Source organism: Lepidochelys olivacea (genome assembly GCF_965140295.1).
Source record: "Lepidochelys olivacea isolate rLepOli2 genome assembly, chromosome: 5".
NCBI lineage: Eukaryota > Metazoa > Chordata > Testudines > Cheloniidae > Lepidochelys > Lepidochelys olivacea.
Genome location: NC_140415.1, coordinates 93,887,217 through 93,905,310, shown reverse-complemented (window position 1 = coordinate 93,905,310; position 18,094 = coordinate 93,887,217). Strand labels below are relative to the sequence as shown.

The 18,094-nt window shown below is 41.1% G+C and overlaps 1 protein-coding gene across 3 annotated transcripts in view; it reads right to left on the bottom strand.

Moving 5' to 3' along the window:
• Positions 1 to 228: 228 nt before the first annotated feature.
• TLE1 (TLE family member 1, transcriptional corepressor) overlaps positions 229 to 18,094 on the bottom strand; it is a 93,085-nt gene continuing 75,219 nt past the window's right edge. For all 3 annotated transcript variants that reach the window (XM_084629090.1, XM_084629088.1, XM_084629089.1), the window contains 6 exons: positions 11,940 to 12,189; positions 9,907 to 10,154; positions 7,521 to 7,668; positions 6,988 to 7,138; positions 6,429 to 6,505; positions 229 to 870 (listed from right to left, as the gene is read on the bottom strand). In XM_084629090.1, coding sequence (XP_084485216.1) covers positions 763 to 870; positions 6,429 to 6,505; positions 6,988 to 7,138; positions 7,521 to 7,668; positions 9,907 to 10,154; positions 11,940 to 12,189 — 982 coding nt within the window. In that variant the 3' untranslated portion in view covers positions 229 to 762. The remainder of the gene's footprint in view (positions 871 to 6,428; positions 6,506 to 6,987; positions 7,139 to 7,520; positions 7,669 to 9,906; positions 10,155 to 11,939; positions 12,190 to 18,094) is intronic.

Below are 18,094 nucleotides of genomic sequence, written 5' to 3'. Positions count from 1 at the left end.
ATTGATCAGTTACAAAAAAAAAATTATTTTCAGTTTTCTGTAGCATAAAACAGTTCCTACTGAATTTTATAAACGGGTCTGTGAAACTACTATTTTTCAGGTATGATAATGAACTTGATGGTTAGTAAATAAAGCATAGGACATAGTTTTTGCATTTTCCTATAAAAGGTATTTATATCGCCAAAAAGTCTTTAAATAGATCACTTAATAAGTGAGAGCAAAAAAGACTGTTGGTACTAAAGCCTTTACTGTAATAAACCAAATATATTTACAATTTATACAAATGTTTGACCTTCAACAAAAATACAAAAACATATCACAAGATGCAAAACCTGAAAACAAGTTCATCTGAGACACCACCGCTCTACACAGGACAGAATGCAAGTTGAACCGCAAGGAAAAGAAAAGTAAAGTAATCCCACATATTCAGGCAATGAGAAAGATCTGCATGAGGTCACAAAGAAAGAAAGAAAGAAAAATAAAAGGCTTCAACATTCATCAGCAGACTCAGTTTTTTTTAAATCCCCCAAACCTAGGTTACATCTGTCCATCTTGCCTCTGTGTTTCATTTGGTCCAGGTAGCTGATACCTAGTTGCTGGATGTTGCCTTTTATTTTATTTTGTATACTTGGAGTTGTTTCATGACAAGGTCTGAAAATGGATATTTTGTTCCTTTTTTAAAAAGGCAAAACCTCTCTACTTCTACAAATTAAGAACATTTGGCCCAGTTCAACTCTATAAGTTATGTCCCCATCACATTTTTCAGTAGATGACTTCATAGACTGTAGCTTTCTTGTCTCCAGAGCCAGTGACTATGTATTTATCATCCACAGAGATGTCACAACTAAGCACAGATGAGGACTCTTTGGACTAGATGGGGAAAAAAACAACATAAAAATTTGTTACTAATTTGTTCAGTAACTACTGTTCTTTGAGGCGTATTGCATATGTCCATCCACTTCAGGTCTGTGTGTGCCCAGTGAACCAGAGGTTTTTCCTTTAGCAGTACCCTTCGGGGAGGTGAATGCACCATCAGCCACCTCACGCTGCTGCATGATGGTATAAAGAACAGAGCCACCCCAGACCCTCATTTCCTTCTAACCAGACAGACTCCAATATAGAGGGGATGGAGGGTGCATCACGGAATGGACATGAGCAACATGTCTCAAAGAACAACAGTTACCGAACAAGTTAGTAACCATTTTTAATTCTTCAAGCGATTGCACATGTCCATTCCACTTCAGGTGACGCACAAGAAGTACAATCCAAAGGTGGGTTTTGGAGTCTACCTGAACAAGGACTGAAGAACTACTTGTCCAAAAGTGGCATCATCTTTGGAATGCTGAGATATAGCCTCATGAATAGTAAGATACACTGATGACCAAGTTGCTCTACAAATGTCTATTATAGGTACATGAGCCAAAAAAGCTGCTGAAGCTGCCAGAGATCTTGTAGAGCATGCTACCATCCTGTTTGGAGGGGGTACATAGGCAACACCATAGCACAGATGTATGCAAGATGAAATCCTCTGAGTTGAGACTGGAAGTCCTTTCATTTTTACTGTAACTGACACAAACAGCTGGGACAATGATCTACAAAACCTAATTCTGTTCAAATTCTCTTCTAACATCCAAGGTATGGAACTTCTCCTCATCCTTATGAGAACGGGGCTTAGGAAAGAAAGTCAGTAAGTATATGGCCTGACTGAGGTGGAATTCCAATACTTTAGTCAGGAATTTCAGATGTGGGCACAAGTATACCTTGTCCTCATAAAAAAACTGAGTGAGGAGGGTCAGCTACCAAAACTCATAACTCCACCATCCTTCTCATGGAGGTAATAGCTACTAAAACCACTGCTTTCATAGAGAGATGTGGTAAAGAGCAGGTAGCCATTGGTCCAAAGGGAAGACCCATCAACCTTGTTATCACTAGATTTCGGTCTTAGGGAGGAATGGGATCCATGACATGGGGATATAGCCTGTCCAGACCTTTTAAGAATCTGACTGTTATAGGATTAGAAAACTCTTGAGTGGCCTGCAATTGGTGGGTGGAGAATGGAAGCAGCTGTCAGATGAACTCTGATGTAAGTAATCAATAGGCCTTTTTGTTCAGATGGAACAAACAGTCCAAAACACGTTGGATAATGGCCATGACTGCAAAAACAACTTTCAGCTTTGATCAGAAGAACTGTTTCACCTTCAACAGGGAAATGTATCTAGTAAATGGCTTCCTGCTATTCATGAGAACATTTGCATATTCTCCGAACACTCCACCTCTAAAAATGTTAAGCATGGAGCATCCAGGCAGTAAGATGGAAAATGGCCATGTTGGGATGTAGCAGGCAACTGTGGTCCTGGGAAATCAAGCTGGGTTCTGTAGATAGCATCAAAGGAAACCTGGAAGAGAGGCTCAGCAGACTGGAGAACTAATGCTGGCGCGGCCAAGTTGGTGCTATGTGGACCATACAAACATGACTCTTCTTGGGCTTGGGAAGTAGCAGAATAGGAGGGAAGGCAGTTTGTCTTTCCAAGAAAGCAGGAACGCATCTGTCAGCAATCCCTGACTGTGAACAAAAGAGCTGACACTTCATGAGTAGTTAACAGGTCTATGTGAGAGACCTGGTTTGAAAAATGAACCTCACAAGCTCCGACCTGACAAGACCACTCATGATCTATGCTGGACAAACTGCTCAGGCAATCTTCCAAGTCGCTCTGAACACCAGGAAGGTGACAGGCTTTGAAATGAATTGCAAAACTCCCAAAGATGTATCACCTCTTGACAGAGATTGTCTGACCTGGCCCTTCTCTGTCTGTTCATGTAGAACATCGCTGCAGTTTTGTCCATGAGGACTTAGAATCATAGAATATCAGGGATGTAAGGGACCTCAGGAGGTCATCTAGTCCAACCCCCTGTTCAAAGCAGAACGAGGCTAAAGGCAGAAACACCCTGGCTACTGGAGCATTCAGGATTGTTCTATACATTGTATTCTCTGAACTGGGAAGAAGATTGACTTGTCCTGATTGTTCAACATAACCAGAATACTGAAGAGGGATTGGATCCTGGATCTAACTTCCACCTCTAGCTTGGATCGATCCCGTACCAGCCAGTCATCCAGGTTAGGAAAGACTTGGAACTCCTGCTGTCCTTAAGAATGCAGCTACCCCTGCCATGCATTTTATAAATACACAGACGTAGGGCAACAGACAGGCAGAAGGGTAGGATTGCAAACTGATAATGGGTCTTGTTAACCAGAAATCTTAGGAATCTCCTGTAGTTTTGAGGTGCAGCCACATGAAAATGTGCATTCTTCAAGTCGAGGGCAGCACACCAGTCGCCTGGATACACAGAGGGGGATGATGGAGGCTATGGTTATCATGCATTATTTTACTTTCTTTAAAATTTTTACAAGTCCAGGATGGGTCTGAGACCTCCTTTTGCCTCTGGAATCAGGAAATAATGTGTCTAGAAACCTCTATAATGAGGAGAGCCTCTTCTATAGCTCTCAAATGGAGATGAGACTGCACTTGTCAGAGGACAACATACTTGTGAGAGTGTTCTCTGAAGAGAGGTGGGGAAGGAATTTGCGTGGGGGGGAGTGGAAATAAACAGCAAGATACTGTTTCACAGTACCTAGGACCCACTGATCTGTGGTAATATGGGACCAAGGATATAGGGACCAGGAAAACAAGTTAGAAAAAATATGGGAGGGAGAAACTGGCACATCACAATCCAGTACTCCGTCCCCAACAAGACAATCTAACAGACTGCTGGGGATTTCCCTACTGTCTCAAAGAACCCACTGAAGTAGAAATCTGAGGAGGAGGTGGTCTTATCCTGTGGTTTTTCCCCTCATTTTCTAGAATGTTCAGGCTGCATAGGTGGGGAAAACAGAGATCTCTAAAGAGACTGAGAGCAGACTGCTTTCTTTTAAAGAAAGGCATGTAAATTCTCAACAATGTCAATGTGGCCCTCGAGGCTGTGGACCGTCTCATCCATCTTCTGAGAGAAGAGGGTAGGACCTTTCAAGGGGAGACCCTGGGTCATCTGATGGACTTTTTGCAGGGGACCTGAAGACTGAAGCCATGAACATCTGTGCATAGATACTGTAGATCCCGTTGTGTTGGCTGCTCAATCTACCCCATCTAAGGATGTTTGCAGAGAGGTCAGAGCCACCAGCCTGCCCTCATCAAACAGGGTTTGGAATTCCTGTCGAGCAGCATCTCACAACTCGCCTGAGAACTACAGAATATTGTCACAGAGGGAGAAGTTGTATCTGGCCAATAAGGTTTGTTGGCTAAAGATATGAAATTGTAGCCCAGATGTAAAATAAATTTTCCTATCAAAAATGTCCAATTCTTCATGTCTTTTTCCTTTGGTGTAGAAGATGGTCAACCCTGACACACTCATTCACCTCCAAGATAAGTAAGGAACCTGGCAAAGGATGGGTACAAAAACGTTCATAGCCTTGAGAAGGGACATGGCACCCTCTGTCAGTTCTCTTAGCTGTCAAAGGCAGAGGATAGCATTTGCCACAAGGATTTTGTAGATGTTGCTGATGGGCAGAGCCACTCTGGAAAGCCCTGCTGAATCCATAATGCTGAACCCAAAAGCCTATGGGAAACTCTCCTGGAATCACTTCAGCAGGAATATCAAAAGAGGTAGCTACTCTCTTTTAAAAGTTCTCTATAAGCCCTGACGTCATCCCCTACAGGTGAGGAATCCTGGGGGACTACAGACTCATCAGATGAGATGAGGGAAAATACAGAGGAGGCTGAGGCTAATCCTCCTGTGGTGCAGTGGATCCATGTTTGGAAGTATGAAGCTGGTATTGAGAGTCTTCTTGGTATGGACCTTGTGATTATCATCTGCTAGGGGATCTATAAAGCTAGGAAACCAAGGAGGATCTGGAAGTGGGAGGCATACCCCACAGGTTCCAGTAAGGCATAGATATGGCATAGGACCCCAGACACAACTACTCCAAGGATCCATGTCTCTGCACATGTGATAGGTACGAGGAACGGAATTCCTGCAATGAAGGTGAAGGGGAGCGTTGTCAGCTAACCCAGGAGCAAGGGGCATAGGAGCCTACCTCACAATCAAGGAGGACCCTGATTTGTAGGACTATGGTGGTAATGTGCCAAGCAGTGCCAGAGCCTGGGGGTGTCTCTCCAGAGATATTGGAACTGGGAACAGCATGCTGTTTACCTCTGGATGGAACTGAACGAGAAAGTGCTGGACACTCCAAAGAGCTAGCCCCAAACAGTACAGAGGGCTGAATTTGTCTTTGAGGTAGGTCCACAGACAGGGCCTCTCACTGGTACCAGATAGCTTGTCTCCTGGACCATCAGAGAATCTGGCACCATGAGACAGAGTAGATCCTGTGCTGCCACATAGGTCTCCAGTGTCATCAATACCAAGAGATTTTCCTGGTGCTATTATTGTGGTACTGAAGGAGTCAGCACTGTAGCAGGGGTCCTTCTCAATGGCAGAGGCATGGGTGCTGGAGTTGATAACCCTTGATGAGAAGAGGTTGGTAACAAGGAGCCTCTCTTCCCAGAGGATACCCTATTCTGTCCTCCAGATTGTTTACTGATGGATGATCCCAGGGACCTTGATCTTTTAACAGATCCAAGATTCGGCTCCTCTGATAAATGATCTGATCTTCCATGCTTCTTTCTTGCCACTAGAAAAGGGGATTGGTGCCGACCTTCAGAAGCAGTGTCCCAAGGGACAGTCCTCACCAATGCCAAAGTACTTGATGCCCTCCTTGACAGGAAGGTACAGAAGGTGGATGCAGAGCGGCCTCCAGGAGGATGTGGCACAATCTCACCTATCTGTCCTTTTTCCTCTGGGGTTTGAAGTCTCTGCAAATCTGGCAGGGATTTTGAATGTGACCCAGAATGAGGCACTTCAGGCAGGTGAAATGAGGATCATTCACTGGCATAGATTTCTTGGTGCCAGCACAAGACTTAAAACCCAGAGACCAACGTATACCTCAGTACTGGATGTCAGTAACCTACAAATAAGAGGGAACCAATGCTTCAAGAAAAACAACCAATAAAACCTACAGTAATCTAACACCAATGAATATCACTTCACTATTTACATAAAGGAAGATAATTTCCGTGTAAAGGTAGAAACTTGAAGCAGCATGCCCATGTGCTCTGACTACTGATCCCAGGAGGTCAGAAGGAACTTGGGCAGTGTCATGAGGGGACTGAGGGCACATATGCCACCCCAGTGGGTACTTTTAGGGGGGAAATTTCCAACTTTGGTGCATTGGGTGCAGACACTCCTGAAGTGGAATGGACATGAGCAATCACTGAAAGAAAAATAAAACATTAAAATAAAAAATCCTTTCTTCACCGTCCCTCCAACACTTTTTGTTTTGTGAAGAAATTAAAGGGGCAGAGGGCTATTACTCTTACCTGGAATATACTGGCTCCATAGGGGGTCCGCCAGGCATTAAGAAGGTTATCTTTTCCAGTACTCACAAACCATTTACCTAGAAATGTAACAAAGGCAATGATAACATAAAAAAAAAATCCAACAACTGACAGATTTTACATTTTCAACTCACATTTATGAAGTTTAACTCAATAGGCATATTAACCTCAGGGGTTATTAGCTGCCTGATTAGCACTATTCAGAGCTCTTGGTACTAATCAACATGGTTTTTGCTTACATCTGTGTGGGGGGGAGATGGGGGGGCGGATATGAAACCCATCTCAGAGGAATGCTGTTGCTGCTTGTAATAATAATACTTTTAAAAAAAATAACAACTTGGTAAGAAGAAAGCACTTTACAAACATTAACTAATTCTCAACAGCCATGGGAGGAAGGTAGATGGGCATTACCATCATTTTACAGATGGCGAATAAGAGGCTGAAAGGTGAAGTGACTTCCCCAAATCATAAAGTAACTGGCAGAGCAGGGATTAGAACACAGGAACACCTGGCTTCCAGTGCCATGTTCAGGCCAACTTACCACAATAAGCAAACTTAAGTGACAACACGCAGCTCTCATGCAGATGTAGTTGATACTTGTCTGGTTTATTTACATGTAGTACTTCCACATTGCTGCTCTCCATCCCCACAGCTAGCCATTCACCAGTAGGGCAATATCCAAGGGAAAAGATCTGGAGAAATTAAATGAGGAAAATGTTTATCTTTTTGCAATGTTAATGAATGAAATATCACAGTGGAGGAAAGAGACTAAAACCAAATCCAAACTGTTCACCAGCAAGAATACAGTTCCAATTCCAATAAGAGAATGGGAATATTTAGTTATCTATTCATGTAATTCAAACTATGCTTTAGGGGAGAGCGGGAAGTGAGATGTCAGTTAGGCTATCGTTGCATTTTTGTGAGCCAATAATCTATAGGAATTCCAAAACATAATGCATGTTTTGTCGTCTAACAGCAATATAAAATTTCACACTTGCACTGGGTTTAGTTCTTGAGTATCATCCTAAATAAACTGGCAAATTTAAAAAAAAAATTATAGGAAAAACTAGTCACCTGTGATGTGAAGTCATGCTGTTGTAGCTGTCTACCTTCTCTCAAGTCCCAGGATCTGACAGTGTTGTCCAAACCTCCCGTCCAGAGCTTGGTACCATCATTAGAAATGTCAATACAGCTGGCTCCATCTGTGTGGCCCTGGAATTGCCTGATAAAACAAACCGGATTGAATAATGATTTCCTGCCAGAGTTCAAGGTAAACACTGTTGTGTTGTTAGTTTTGGATTCCGTTTGTGTGTGTCATCTCTTCTGAGTCTGCTGATGTGCAAGAGCCAGCCCCTCCCCCTGGCTGGACATGAAATGCACACATTACAAAAACCACTTTGCAGGTGTTAGGGAAATGATCTGTAGTACAGCTAGCTGAACAAAAGCAGTCAAATATTTCCTATCAGATTTTGGGAGGAAGGAAAGCTATTTAAAACCCAAAGTACAAGTACGTTAGCCATCACACCTGGAAAAAATGAATGAAACACCAAGATTAAAAGAACAGACTATCCAGGGTACAAACTAGTTATTTCTGCATTTTTATTTATCTGTGAATCAAGAAGATAAATACCTAGCAGATTTGGTTACATAAATATTAGTAGGAAGGAATCCAGAAAACTAAAAACAAACACTGCCACCATGACTGAATCAGCAAAATTATGCCCTCAGTGGTAGTCGATCATGAGATCCCATTGACACTAAAGAGCATATTTTGTTTTAAAGCTTTGCCTTAGGAACTCCCAGCTCTCAGCATCAAAGGGTCAACTCAAGTTGTCCTTGATCCACAGACCAACATCCTCTGAGATGCTTGCATTTTTCACTGGTGATTGGCTTTGGGGAAGTCCTATGCCTTAGTGTCAAAGGTGGAAGGAGTGGTGGGGAGAAAAGACTTTGGGAGTCAACTATAAATCATAAATTACAACTGCCACAATAAAGGTCATGTGGCATGTTTGGTTTTGAGTCACTGATCTGAAAACACAAGGAGTTATCAGTTAGTAAAAGTAGCAGGCAATGGAAGATTAGAAGCAAACATACAGAGGTAAGAAGTGCATCACAGCACTATGGCAGCTAGTCCTGGTCATTCATGAGAGTGTCATAAAATTTAGAAAGATTTTATTTGTACACAGACATAATTTAAATATGTAGGAAGAGCGTACACAGAAGCTCTTACATCCACATCTTAGGACATGCCAAAATCATGTTTTTTTGGTGCCCACTCGGAGACCTTTAAATAGGCCCAGAGTGTGTAATCAACACTTACAGAGAATCAGGGCCATTCCTAATTTAGGCTCCATTTCCTTACAGTACCATGGATCTCTACAAATTTAGTAGCAATGGACCAAAACTTAGCTTTTCAGTGGACCACAGCATTATTATACTATAAGCTATCCCAGGCAATTCCAAATCCAGCCTCTGCATAATGGCAGAAAGGGATAACATTACCATGCAGGGCGCTCACATTTAGAAATGGATTCTGCCTCTAGCACAGTCACTGTTTTGTCTTGAAGTCTTAAAAGGAAGTCAGTTGAGGAAATGACTTATCTGGGCATTAAGTTAATCATACTCCCTGCCAACCAATCCTAAAAGAATCAGAGATTGGTGCAAAGAGTATTACTTATTAGCCTCCAAAAAAACAGACCAACTGTCAAAAATAGTATCTTAAAAATGTGAGGGGAGAAAACTGGGGAGGAATGGCAGAAAAAAACAGAATACATGAAATTGTTTCAACTTTAATTTAACACTATTTATACTATGGTTAAATTAAACAAAATTTAAGAGCTGCTCCAAGCCTCGTTTAACACTTTAGGTGCATCCCAATGCCAGTATAATCCACTGTATGTTAAAAAAAATCTCCTTCATCTTTGCTGTTGTGTTCCAGTAACACATGGTCAAAAGTATAATGCCTTGTCAACACCCATTTCTCAAGCACAATGGACTATTGGTATTTCATGCCTTATTGATACAGTTGGCAGAATCCACACTCTTCTAAATCACTTTTGGATAGTCCAATTTTGTTACCATAAGCAGGTACTTATGTAATAAGGGTCAAAACAAGCCAAAGAAACATACCTCAATACTACCCCGAAGTTTGCATTCACCCTTCATCAACCATGAAGATTAAAGTGATATATATGCCACGGTCTGCAGTGATTTGGGGCTGATCCAAAATTCACTGAAGTCCATGAGAAGTTTTATATTGACTTCAGTGGGCTTTGGATCAGGCCCTTTATGAGCTGGGAGAATGCCTTCCAGGACTAGGCTGAGATCATCACTAAACAAGGATTCAATCTGTTCTCTAGATACAGGAACTACCTACGTTTAACACTTTTGTCATGAAATACATTATGTAGGAACAATGAATATTCAGTAAAAATCCTTTTGTAAAGAAAGAATAACTCACCTGACCAATGTCTGATTGTGCAGATCCCACACTGCAATATTCCCATCACTACAGCAGGAAAAGCAGACCTTGGAATCGGGGCTGATAGCCAGAGCGTAGCAGGCTGGAGCAGAAGATGTCAGCTCTGCTTTTATACGAGGAGTTGGTGCTGCCAGGTCCCATATAGATAATGTGCTGGCTTCCCCACCAACTATGAGGGTGCATCCATCAGGCAGCAATTTACAGGAGCGGATGTAGTTATCTCTGTTCTGTACAATACAAGCCACCTCAGTTACATTAATAAATGCCTACTGATAATAACCAATGACATGATCCATGGTGCATCCAAGTTTTAAACACTAGGTTGTATTTTCCTGGTGCCAAAGTACACAAAATTCACCAGCAGTTTCTAAATGGCTTCCATCTCCTACCTTTCACCACTGAGCAGAGAGTACAGCTGTAGAAATTGAGCTACAGTTTTCATATTGCAAGTACGGAAGCCTACTTTGTTTTGAATCTGATGGGTAGCAATTCTTACATCTCATTACTAACTGACAGAGCCAAGCTAACAGAGCCAAGAGCTTGCCTGCTGTACAAGTGCACTCCTTCTGCTACGACTGCCAACACTGCAGGAATATTTTCGAAAGAGCAAATGACCTCTTACTTTGGCAGTGTGAAGAAACCATCTATGAAAAGCAGTTTGTAAAACCAATGCCACCTTTGAGTTTTTTTCCTTAAACACTATTTTGTGCTTACCATTTACAGCTACAAACGCTGCACCTTTTATGTCCTGACTGCTTTTAACCTGTTTCTTGGGACTGAGACTGGGTCTTCGTTTGTCAGTGGGGCTCTTACCACATAACTGGTTTCACACTTGTGATAATGCTGCTGACTAAAAAGTACTAAGGGGAAACAGTCCAGGCTTCAGCCATTACAAGTTTTACTCCATAAAATTATTGGCTGTCATGACTTCCCCATTTTAAATAGCAAAATTACTGCGATGAGCGCTGTGCAGCAGCCAAAAGAATAAAGCCTATAACTCAAAACATTCAAGAAAGCAATATTACTATTTGTTTTGCGTTCCACTTTCCTTACAACAGCAGAACAATCATTTTTTTGCAGTAGCCATATTATATCCTTGCCTGCCTTATTATATTCAGCAATAAGACTACATAACCTACATGTAGATAGCTATGAATACTGCTTCCAGGACTGCATCCTCCACAAAGCACATCCTATATATTCAGCAATGATATTTGATGGCTAGCACTGGGATAGTAGTAGTAACAAAGCCAGACTTTGTACCTTGGCTCATACCAACACCACTGAATACTGAGAGCAAACTGTTTTAAATAGATACTGTGGGGATTTATAGCTTATACCCTTAGTAGAGCACTTGCCTTCACAGTTCACATTTTACTGGTTGCCTTTCTTTCCAAACTTTTTCAGCTGGTTTTATTGGTTGTGGAGCAGAGTATGGTGTATGAAGCTTTCTGAGCTAGTTGAGCAGGCAGACCCTGCCTGCTCCATGATGTATACAGCACTGAACTCATTGTCAGCTCTCAACAAATGTACGTTTATGTTCAGAACAAGAGCAAATACATATTAAGTTTAAGACCACTCCCCGTACTATAATCAGGCACACTGTAACTACCTTCTATTTAAGTGAACCGTAGCAAAAGAGAAATACTTATGGAATGTTCTAGGCATCAGGGAGCAAGCCTGACTGCATTCTCTTTCTGTCACTTTCATCTCATCTAATGGGGAAACCCCCATTATCTGTAAGAGGGAGAATGGGGGACAATTTACATTTAAAAGTCATCTGTCTAGTGCAGTATATGATTATTACCGATCATATTTGTGATGAATAAACTACGATTCTTCTCTTACCACTGCCACCATTTTATTTTAAAAAATAGTTACATACCTAAAGCAGGAAACAGAACTGCCTGATATTTCCTTATAATATGAATAAAATCCAGGCCTGGAGAGCTATTTCCTTATTGAATCTCCAAGGAGAAGTTACCCTTGTGCACAAGTTCCTGTTTGCTTACCAGGCAGTCCAGCTGAGAGACAGGGCTCTTGTTGCCAGGTTGGCTAATATCCCAGACTTTGACACATCCCTTTCCCCCAGTGTACACGTGTCTTGTGGGGTTGCTGATGGTAACTGCACACACTACTTCCCCATGATTCAGAGTATTGATCTGACGAGCATGGCGAGGGATTCCTGGTCCAATGAGGGCATCAGGAGGAAAAGGTACAGGCTGCATCTGACCATCTGCAGTAACATGAAAGGAGTATGCTCTTTTTTGGGAAAGAGGGAAGAGGAGAGAAAGAGACAGAAAGAGAATTAGGTCAACCATTACATTGCTGAATTGTGAGAAATAAGAGCAACCTTTAGCAGATTCTTTGCTTGGCTAATTTTATTTTTCACATTATAATCAATGTAAGCTGCAATGCCAAATGCTATAGGCACAGAAAATTTGGGATGGGATGAGACCACTCAAAGCAGACAGTTCTATCTCCTCTTGCATGAGAAGTAACTAGAGCAAAAAATAAAAGTGCATTAAGTGGTACGATTAACAAGTCCCCTTAAAAAAAGTCTATATATATGAGGTCATAGCAACTTCCTAATCACCTTTTAGCCTCAGGGAATTTAACCAAACACCTAGACTGCAAATATGAACTAAATGTGAGTCAACAGTGTAACACTGTTACACAAAAAGCGAACATCATTCTGGGAGTATTAGCAGGAGTGTTGTAAGCAAGATGCGAGAAGTAATTCTTCTGCTCTACTCCCCTCTGATTAGGCCTCAACTGGAGTATTGTGTCCATGTTTCAAGAAAGATGTGAACAAACTGGAGAAAGTCCAGAGAAGAGCAACAAAAATGATTAAAGGTCCAGAACACATGACCTATGAGAGAAGATTGAAAAAATTGGGTTTGTTTAGTTTGGAAAAGAGAAGACAGAGGGGACATAAGAGTTTTCAAGAACATAAAAGGCTGTTACAAGGAGGAGGGAAAAGAATTGTTTTTCTTGACCTCCGAGGATAGGACAAGAAGCAATAGGCTTAAATTGCAGCAAGGGAGGATTAGGTTGGACATTAGGAAAAACTTCCTAACTGTCAGGGTGGTTAAGTATTGGAATCAATTGCCTAAGGGGTTGTGGAATCTCCATCATTCGAGATTTTTAAGAGCAGATTAGACAAACACCTATCAGGGATGGTCTAGATAATACTTAGTCCTGCCATGAATGCAGGGGATTGGACTAGATAGCCTCTGGAGGTCCCTTCCAATCCTATGATTCTATGAACAAATGGAGGCATTTCTGATTATTTGTACAGCTTTTGATATTTGCATTCCTGCCAGCGTCTGAGTACGAGTGAACTGAAACTGATGGGCTGGGATGTGGAGAATGGTAGCTGAATAAAGATACATATTCCTTGAAAAAAATGTAGATAGGCAGATGCTCCACATGTATTACTTTCAGAATACTCCACTAATAGTAGATAGGACCTAGTGTTTTGAGTATTTCTTTTATGGCTCAAATACCATTATAGGACAAAACCTTTTCACTAACTTAACACATTTTATTGCCTCGGTGAGATCCCTAATTTTATCCTAATGTTTTTAATACATGTCTGATTCACATCACAAAGACCAATACTACCATCAACGCTGATGCCACATTTATGACAGTCTCAAAAAGGCCAAAAACTGAATGAACATGGAGAGGAGAATGAACTACCTGCTCACTAATACAAATTGGGCAGTTTGAGTCACACTGTTTGGTGCTCTCCCTGGTTATCCCTTTTATTTTTTCCTTAAAATATCCTTTTCATAAAAGGATGATCAAAGTACCTACCCTATATTCCAAATACAGTCTTCCTACAGCCTCTCAGTCAGTGTAAATCAGATGAAATTCAGTATTACATACACTTCTTTTACATATTGCACTATTTAATTGGCATTCTATCCTACAACTGTTACTCTCAGATTTTTCCGATATGTGTTTTCTGTAATATCATGTGCTAGAACCAGGGACTGAAAAACTCACTCAAATGGGGTGAGTATGCTGACTAGGGATGGGGAGAGAATAGATCGTACAGCTGGCTCCTTCCCTTGAAGGAAGGGATTAAGCCTGAGAGTAGAGCAGCCCACGTGCTATTATTATAGTTTTCTCAAAAGAGTAGAGGGAAGCAAGCTGCATTTATGTTAAGGCATGGATGTTTCTTATAGCTGGCCACATGTGGTGGAATTCATACTTGAGTGAATGCACACAGTGCATGAGTACGGATGAGAGTGAGAGCAAAAAACAGAAGGAGGGGGCTATACTAGCTAAGAAGTGAAGGAGAGAAAGATCTTCAGGCAGATGTGCACAAGAGAAAATGTAGGACTGGCGGTAAAGAATAGAAGATAACATTGGGAAAGAAAGAGAAAAAGATACAAGGGCATGAAGAGAAAAAGAATGGAAGGATACTCACTCCAAACAACACAATGTATATAATAGGATGGAAAAGCTGAGTAAAGCCAAAAAGGGGAAACAAGATACAAGAAAAAGCACAGGAGACAAAGTTATATTGCTGCAAAACTTATTAAATGGGAAGTAGATTGATAATGCAAAATATAAACACAGTATTCTTTTAAATTGTCTAGGGCATGGCTTTTGGGGCTGTGACGGCACAAGTGTTTGTCACATTGGTTAATAGTAGATGTTGGGAAAACTTCTGAAGCCCCCTAGTAAAATAATTTGAATATAAAATGTTCAAGTTTTGTCACGATACATTCCCTGCATTGAACTGAATATATTATTTATCTTCATGATGCTGATAGCCAGACTCATATTGCCTATTGCCCTCTCTCTGTTTTATTGACTGTCTCAGGTTTATAGCACTTCCTTTTTGTTCATTTCCTCCTTCAGGGCACAGGAACAAAGTGAACACTAGCCCTCAACAGTTAATATCTTGTAGGTGACTCCACTAGTTATATCTCCTTTCATCCAATGAGTATTTATAAATACCATTAGTATTTGATTTAGAGGGCAGTTTTTTATTCACTCAAAAAGCCCACCGTTCTAAATACCATAATTACTGCCAACGTTGTTACTCTAAGAAACAAAAACAAAGGGATGAACAAAATGAGGCTCTGTGATAAAAATACTATGTGATTATGTAACTAAAGACTGTCCCGTAATGCATGTGCATGGGAACAAAATTAAGGTTGCACAGCCAACCATAATTCTGGCATTTCCTAACTTTTGACTTTGCAACTCTACTAGTATTCTTTTACACATTGCTTTCTTGTGTGAAATTTCCTAGGTTTTTAAAAGTAATAAACTGAAAAAGCTGAAATTCTCCATCAGGCTGACACCACCAGGGGTCATCAGCAGGTTTGGAATCTTTATATCTACCACACTGCACACCACTGTGCCACTTGAGCTCAGGGAGAAATTGATAGAAGACTATCATCCTCTATGTGGACCAGCCCTACAGTGGGTTTCACAGACATTTACTGAGAGCAGAAGAATTGGAATCTTGAGTTCCATTCCAGGCTCTTGAGGGGAGTGTGATCTAAGTGGGCACAGACACCGTCTGTCTGTTCCCCCCCCCCCCCAAGACTGACCCCTTCTGCTCTGTTCCGCCCAGCCCGTGCGTATAGTTTTTTCCCCACACAGCTCCTCATTCCAGTCCCAGTCTCCTCACCTATCCAGTCCCAGGCTGCACTCATAAGACTTCTCATCCCAATCCCAGTGCCCTTGCCCAGCAAATCCTAGTCTCAACTCCTTCAGACTCCCCGTTCCAGCCTCAGTCTCTGTCCCTTTTCCAGTCCCAGTCTGTTTATCCAGCCAGTTCAAGCACCCCTCACCCACTGGCTCCTAATCTGATTAGTCTCCCTGGTCTTCATGCACACCCATGTTCCCTTCCACAGGGGCTCCAGTCCAAGGCTTCTCCTCAGGCTCCTCATCCAATCTCACTGTCTCCCTACCCCAACTCCTTGTCTCAATCTCACTGCCCAGCTAGTCCCTGCAACTTAGTTGGTAATATCGAAGAAGTCTTTATTGACTGGATGTGATTTTTCAAAGGCTTGTAATCCCAATATTTCGGCAGATTTTCCCAGGGATGGCAAAAGACAGAGTCCTGACACAAAGGTCACCCCTTGTCAAATTTTATGTCACTGCTCCAAAGCATGGGGTCCTTGAGTTTTCATTGAAAATGTCACCAGAATTTTTTAACATGCGCAAAACAATATTTTTTTCCCCTACCCTCTTTCTCGGAAGTGACTGAATTGTTTTTTCTGAAATTTATTTTTTTAAATTCAGCCTGAGGCAGACATCAGGCATGGCAAACTTCAGCCCAAACGTCTGAAGTTTGGCAAAGTTAGAAGCAACTGAAACCAGGGTCTTATAAGCAGACATGTCAGGCAATCTTAATAATAGACACTGCTACCAGACCCAGCTATAATAAAAACACATACAAACTAAAACACCACCACCAAAACATACATTTCTTACATTCTGTAGGAAGAGATTAATTCCTTACCCCCTTCCTTTTTTGGTTAATTTTTACTCTTCCTCCAAGTCTCCTCATACACAAGAGCTAAGATTAACCCACAAGGATGCTGGAAACTTCTAATTGTGTACAATGGACAAGTAACAGATAGTTTGTAAGTAATTAAATTAAAAACATATGACAAACAACCCCACTCCTGCCTGAAAAAACCCTAAACGTTATTTAGGTTACTAAATCAAGCTCTTTAAAATTAGGAAATGCCAAAACTGAGGTTGCCAATGAACTACAATAAAGTATTTAATTACATGATCACATATTTCCTGCCTCATTAAACACACAGGATTGTATTACGGTAGTGGTTAGAGGCTCCAACAGAGATCAAAGCTTCATTGTGCAAGGTACAAACACATAATAAAGATAATGCCTGTCCCAAAGAATTTATAATCTACATAGACTAGGCAGACAAAGGGTGGGAGAAGAAACAAAGGCATAGAGCAGTGAAGTGACTTGCCCAAGGTCACACAACAGGTCAGATCTAGGAAGAGAATCCAGGTATAGAATCATGACAGCTGTGAGAGGCTGTAGTTGGGCTTATAGTCTGGCGCGCTCTCTGTCTCTCTCTCACACACAAGCAGAAGTTTAAGTTCCAGTTGCAAAATTTTTATTACTGGTGAAAATACACAGGCAGAAAGATACACAAGTAAAACACAACTCGACTTTTAGATCTCATGCTGGTTTTGCAGGGCTGGCAGTTATGAAGACATTCTTTTTTTTACTTGTAGATTGACCAGATTTGTTCTGGCTGTGACAGAGGTAAGAAACATGAAGTCCCCCACCGAAACCATTTTTTTCAGTCACCTTTCAGACTAATAATCATACTTGTGCACATTAATTTTTTTTCCAAAAAATAAAATCTTACTTTTGAAGGTTACTGCTTGACTCCCAATATTTTCAAAACATCAGATTTTCTAATATTTCAGTTTATTTATAAATTAATATGCGAAGTTTGTTAGTCCTGGGGAAGAGGAGGGGCAGAGACAATATCTTCCTGTGTGTGTAAAGTGCACATTCAATATGTCAATGATTAATCCTAGAATGTAAAATCTTGAACCTAATTTAAGGCTTGTACATTCATGCCAGTGTATGTTCATTCTCTTTTAATGCAAGTAATTCAATTATTAATCATATCAAACCAACAATATGCAATGTTGTTGTAGCCATGTTGCCCTAAGATATTAGAGAGACAAGGATGAGGGAATATCTTTTATTTTAACATTTCCCAGGTCTGAAGAAGAGCTCTGTTAAACTTGAAAGCTTGTCTCTCTCACCCACAGAAACTGGGCCAATAAAAGGTATTACCTCACTCCTTGTCTCTCTAAACCAACAACATGGCATAACATCTTATTGCTTCATTTTTTTTTTCTTTTAAAAAAAATTTTAACACTTGTGAAAATGAAGTGATCCTTCCTCAGAACAAGTACAGCACTGCCAATGCAGGTGCAAATGGCTTTATTTATTCCTCAAACTTTTCTTGCAGATTTCCAGGCTACCTCTAATCTTAATCATTGTATAAATAAAGACAACCTCCTCTGCTGCTTCTACAGAAGAACTGTATTTCCAACCCCAGGCCTACAGCCCTCGTACACAGAAACACACACACACACCCCCACACAGACAAGTATGGAAGAAAAATAAAAGTAC